We start from the raw sequence: 5,584 nt of genomic DNA, 5'->3' as shown, positions 1-5,584 counted from the left end.
AGATCCGGGCACCTAGGGTCGCATTTGGGGGTTAGGGTTTCGTGGGGGCCGTGGGGGAGACGAACAGAGAGTAGAGCCGGCACTTTCAGAATGGAGGGAGGAAGAAGAAGGGGGCCGCGGCGCGGCTTCAAGAGTCCAGACCTCGACGTTGAGTCAGGCCGTGTCGAGTCTGGTGGCTCGGCGTTAAGTGACCCCGCGCCGAGCTATTGGGCCACGAAGCGTTGTTGGGCCGCCTGGGCCGCGCGCCGGATGGTGCCAACAGCTCGGCGTGTAGTCTCACCGCGCCGAGGGTGGGCCTGTGGCGTTGGCTGACACAACGCCGACGTGTCGGACCCCATGCGCCACCGTGTCGCCGTCGACGGGGTCGTCCGTGACGTGGCAAGACCTCGGCGTCGTGTCAGTCGATGCCGACCCTTATACCTTGGCGTCATGTTCTAAGACGTCTAAAAATGGTCTATTTTCAGCAAACGTTTCGGCATAGGTCTTTTTGTAAAAAATGTTTTCAAAAGGGACCAAAATGCAAAAAATTCACGACTGAGGGCAGCCAGGTCGGTGGTCCGGCGCAGCCGTCGGAGGTCGCAGGCGGGTCCGTGTTCCGACGGGGTCACGGGCCGGCGATGGTGCTGCTGCGCTGGGGCGCTCCGACAGGTCGCGCGGGAACCGGCGGATCTCCTGAGGCCGGGGCGGGGCCGTGGGGCTGGAGCGGTGCGCAGCCAGGTGGGCGCTCCAGCGTGGTGAAGTGGTGCCACGCCGCACGACCGTCCGTCGGAGGCCGCAGGCTCGGTCGCGGGCCGGTGGTGGCACCGCGGTTCCGCGCTGAGCGGACGGCAGAGGTCGCACGGGAGGCGGCGACCGCCGGTGCGCGTCCGTGCAGCTGCTCCGCAAAGCTGTGGCGGCGCCGGGCCTACTGCGTGCTGTGCTCCCCTGCCGTGGGGCTGCACCAGGGCGAGGTGGCGGGGAGGGGGAGACGGACGCTGGGGAGGTCGAAGAGGCCGTGCCGGGCGGCGACGGCGAGGAGGGCGGAGTCGGCTGAGCATGCGAGGTGGTTTTTTCCCTCTCCCGATTCTATCGCATTATGAGTCTTGCATGCCGGTGTTCACTGTTGATCAACAGTGCGTTCACCAGGATTAGAGATCTATGTAGATGAGTCTTGCATGCCGGTGTTCACTGTTGATCAACAGTGCGTTCAACAGGATTAGAGATCTATGTAGATGTAGATGACGCAGCAGTACACATCTTGAAGAACACAGCGACAATTTTGGAGATCGACAAAATCTTTTAAAAATATTCCTTTTTTCCTGGTTAAAAAAAGATGGTTTATGGTCCTGTTCGTTTTGCTGAAAAGCTATTCGCTAATTTGTTGTGAGAGAAAAACACTGTTATTTGTTGAAATAGTACGGCTCCACGAGACAAACGAACCGGGCTATCTCTCTCTTCTGTTTCATGTGTTGCTGTTCCTTTTCAGAGAAAAAAAACGTATGTTACCGATGGTAAGTCTCTGTGTTGTGTTATTTTCCTTACTTGTCGGAGCTGTTGCTGGTGGGTCCATGAAAAATCCATATGTATCTCTGCTACTACGATTGACGGGCAAGTCAAACGAGGAAAGGATGACGACGACGACAATAATTAATGATATAATATCCGAGGGAGCTTGACAATCGAGAGGTTAACTTTTCCTAATGCGTTGTGATTATAAAATACTAACACCGAAACTGACAGACACAAGAAAGTGGCGAGGTTGCGATAGCGCTAAGAAAACACGGCGCAAGAAAAGGCACTGCGCATTGTTTGTGGTTGAGAAAAAGATACATATTTCTCATCAATCTCGGGCAGGCACATGGTATATATATTATAATTAAAATAGTATATGCAGGAGCAGACCAAGCAAACAGAGGAACCTGCTGCCACTTCCCAGCCTATTGTCTCTTCATTGAGGTTAGAAATCAGTATTTGGCACTATAGTACTTTCGTTTGTATTTGACAATTATTATTCAATCATGGCCTAACTAGACTCAAAAGATTCGTCTCGTAATTTACAATCAAACTGTGTAATTAGTTATTTTTTTATCTACATTTAATACTCCATGCATGTGTTCAAAGATTTGATGTGATGGAGAGAGTGAAAAAACTTGCAATCTAAATAAGGCCTCAAGAACAAAGCTAGTACATGCTAGTATTATTTGCAAACAAGACTAGTGTTATTTTGGAAAGCCTAATACTCACTAAGGCCTCGTTCACTTTGTAGAAAAAGTGAACCCGATGAATAGTACCACTTTCGTCTTATTTGGTAAATATTGTCCAATCGTGGACCAACTAAGCTCAAAAGATTCATCTCGTGATTTCCAACTAAACTGTGTAATTAGTTATTTTTTTTACCTACATTTAATACTCCATGCAAGCGGCTAAAAATTGATGTGAGAGAGAGAGAGTGAAAAAACTTGAAATTTGGATGACATCTAAACAAGGCCTAAGCTATCTTTATATCCGATTCTGATGATGAATGGATGAATGAGTAATCTACTAGGAACCACACTACTACCATCCAGATTCAGTGGCTAATATCAAGGCCAGTCAGTACACAGGCAATAAGGCCCCGTTTAGATCCAAAAATTTTTGGATTTTGACTACTGTAGCACTTTTATTTGTATTTGACAATTAGTGTCTAATTATGGACTAATTAGGTTCAAAAGTTTCGTCTCGCGATTTCTCACCCAACTGTGCAATTAGTTTTTTTTTCGTCTACATTTAGTACTCCATGCATGTGCCGCAAGATTCGGTGTGACGGATACTGCGCAAAATTTTTTGGAATCTAAACAGCCCTAAGTCTTGCCGTATTGTATTATTGCTGATACAACAGGTTACAGTTAATACACACACATGGATACATCAAGGACATCGCAGGAATGCATGCAGCAACTGGGAGCCCAATTCCTTCATCACTTTCTGATTCTGACACCAGGGAGTCCTACCCTGCAGCAACTGGAATGCACGATGAACCGATGATTTTCAAAACCTCTGATCATGGATGATTCCTAATATGTCGATACGAGACTGACCAAGCGTATGGCCCAATCTATGACTCTGAGCAAGTTGTAATACTGAATTATCATCATCTGCACACGATCGCTGCGCTAAGAGACATGCCGGATCATTCCTCCTGCTCAATCATCCTCCGGACGTCATCAATCACCAGCCAAGATTTGTGCACGCCAATCACCTCCGCCTGTTTCCGGGAGTGGCTCCACAGCTGCATAGGACAAAGGACCGTCCTCAAGATAGACAGTAGCGAGATAGAAACCATGGACAAGGGAACAAGCTTCAGTTGTACCTGTATAGAAGGCATCTTCTGCTCGAGCCCCGCGGTACAGACTGCACAAGTTGGACAAAAAGAGGCATTAGCGTGTGTGTTAATTTAACAAATATACTAGGGGATCCGGTTTTATCACTTGTGTATACACGTAGTTGCTGCAGACAAGCTAACGATGAGGCCAAATGCATCATGGGAGAATATTTGATATTGTACTCTAATACCAAGGCTGAAGGATAAGGCTAGGAAGCATTTAGGTGCAAGTTGCACAAAGCCGGCAACTGACAACAAAAGTTTCCAGGGCCAATAAAGCAGAGGCTTCCAGTTTCAACCACAACAGGGAAAGAAGCACAAGAAAGGAATTCTAGAAGCTTACTGGTGAAAAAAAATAGATACATCTACGAATGGTATAATTAGCTTTAATCTAGCTGGTCGGATGCTTCTGCCCTCTTTCTTACTCTTCATGTTCAAAACATCTGTATTTCCGTTATGCATTAATGGAAATGGGGGTTCCTCGTGTGGGAAAAAAATTTACGAATGGCATAAAGTTAAGTATAATTGGGTGTACATACAGTGCAAGGGTAGACTTACTGTTACTCCAGCACGGTTCACAAGCTTTTGTGGAACACAATTCACATCGATACAGTAGAACCGGATTCTGCATATTATGTTGTAACAAAGATCATCAATTTGTCAAGGAAAAAAAAAACAGCCAGTGTACTTGTCAATCTAGGGGTTAAAGCCTCTCTAACCTTGGATGGTATTCTGCTGCCAACTTCTCAAGCTTAGGTTTCAGATATATACATTTTCTGCACCAACTCACCATCCTTCATAACACACAGACTAGTATGAATTTGTGCATGAGCTGACATATATTAGGGGAGAGTTTTGACAGACGCAACTATAGAAATTACTCAAAATACAGTTCCATATCGGTAGCATATTTCTTTATAGTATAAAAGACCTATGGTTGATTGGTTGAAATTGATACAGATCACGCATCTTGTTACGTTAAAAAAATGTATAGTTGAAGTATTTTCCTTGAATCCTACATATGAGTTTTCTTTTTGTTTCGAGAAGAGACAGACATATGAATATCAAATTCAACAATGGCACTGCTATTTATTTACATGGTAAAGATACTACAGGAGAGCATAATCTAACCATAGGCTGCTCATGCATTGAAGAAAAAAACAAATGAAGTTTGGTCTAACATTTATATTTTTCCCTCCGCCATAAATAGCAGTTCTACTGCCAATATAGTAGAAACAAGCAGATAGAAATGGAAATCAGGAACAGACAAAAAGGTAGATTCAGGAAAAGGCCACTGTCATGCATTTATCATTCCATGCAATACGCCGATAAAATCCATTCTTCAACCGCAATGACACCAGACCGGGCCATGTAAATAAGTGAACCTACGAGCAAATGGACAAAGTTGTCCCTTTTTCACTTGCCCAAGGTGCTAAATTTGCACTCCAGAAATGACTGCCTAATCAAACAACCAAAATCTGCTAACCACGCAATCATACACGACCATGATCTCCCTGCCGGAGAAATTACGAGCCAACGTTACCGCGGCCGCTCTACAGACACAATCCAATCCAATCAAGGAAAGTGGGGGTTACCAGAGCAGGACGATGGGGATGTCGAGCTGCTGCGCGTCCGCAAGGACCCGGTCCAGCTGCTGCTCGCTGGCGATGGGCTCCAGCTCCACCCACACGGGACCCTCCTCCTCCGAGACCCTCTCCCTGGCCGCGGCCGCCGCCGGAGCCGCGCGGCGAGGCCCAGGCGGCAGAGAGATCGCGGCCCACAGGGAGGACGGCTTTGCGAGGAAGCCGAGACGGGATGGGGCCGGACCCGGACGGACTCCAATTCGTCCGTGGGACGGCGCCGCTTCGCCGCCTGCGGTGGTGGTGGCGGCGGCGGCGGCGGCGGCGTGGGCTGGGGTGGCGGCCATTGCCGGCGTGGGAGCAAGAAACGTGGAGGCCTCCGTTCGTTTTGACCTGTTGTTGCTGAAGCCGTACTTGTTTTCCTCTCTTCGCCAACCTGTGTGTCACTGCGTGTGGGCCCAGTACATCTAGAAAGAAGTCAAAGAACAGGAAAACCTTGCACAGGCTTTCTCATACGTGTCGGACCCAGGATTTAAATTCAGGTAATGACTAACAAAAATAATATTATCAAAACGGTTTGGTAAAAATCATAATTTGAAAAAAATTGAGAAATTTGCAACACATGTTCAAAACTAACTTCACAAATCCAGTGATTTGATGTAAA

The 5,584-nt window shown here is 47.1% G+C and overlaps 1 protein-coding gene across 2 annotated transcripts; it reads right to left on the bottom strand.

Moving 5' to 3' along the window:
* Window positions 1-2,806: 2,806 nt before the first annotated feature.
* LOC136475203 (thioredoxin-like 3-2, chloroplastic) lies at window positions 2,807-5,319 on the bottom strand. Of its 2 annotated transcripts, none has more exons than XM_066472753.1 (5): window positions 4,936-5,319; window positions 4,060-4,134; window positions 3,899-3,965; window positions 3,329-3,369; window positions 2,807-3,247 (listed from the first exon to the last, which is right to left on the bottom strand). In XM_066472753.1, the coding sequence occupies exons 1-5, from the start codon at window positions 5,265-5,267 to the stop codon at window positions 3,214-3,216; spliced, it is 549 nt and encodes a 182-aa protein (XP_066328850.1). In that variant the 5' UTR covers window positions 5,268-5,319; the 3' UTR covers window positions 2,807-3,213. The 2 variants fall into 2 exon arrangements, with proteins under 2 accessions (XP_066328850.1, XP_066328849.1); XM_066472752.1 differs by having other exon boundaries at window positions 2,807-3,239.
* Window positions 5,320-5,584: the final 265 nt, after the last annotated feature.

The sequence above is a fragment of the Miscanthus floridulus genome, chromosome 8 (genome assembly GCF_019320115.1).
Source record: "Miscanthus floridulus cultivar M001 chromosome 8, ASM1932011v1, whole genome shotgun sequence".
In the NCBI taxonomy this organism is placed as follows: domain Eukaryota; kingdom Viridiplantae; phylum Streptophyta; class Magnoliopsida; order Poales; family Poaceae; genus Miscanthus; species Miscanthus floridulus.
The sequence above is the reverse complement of the archived record's forward strand: the minus strand, read 5'-3'. Positions and strand labels throughout refer to the sequence as shown.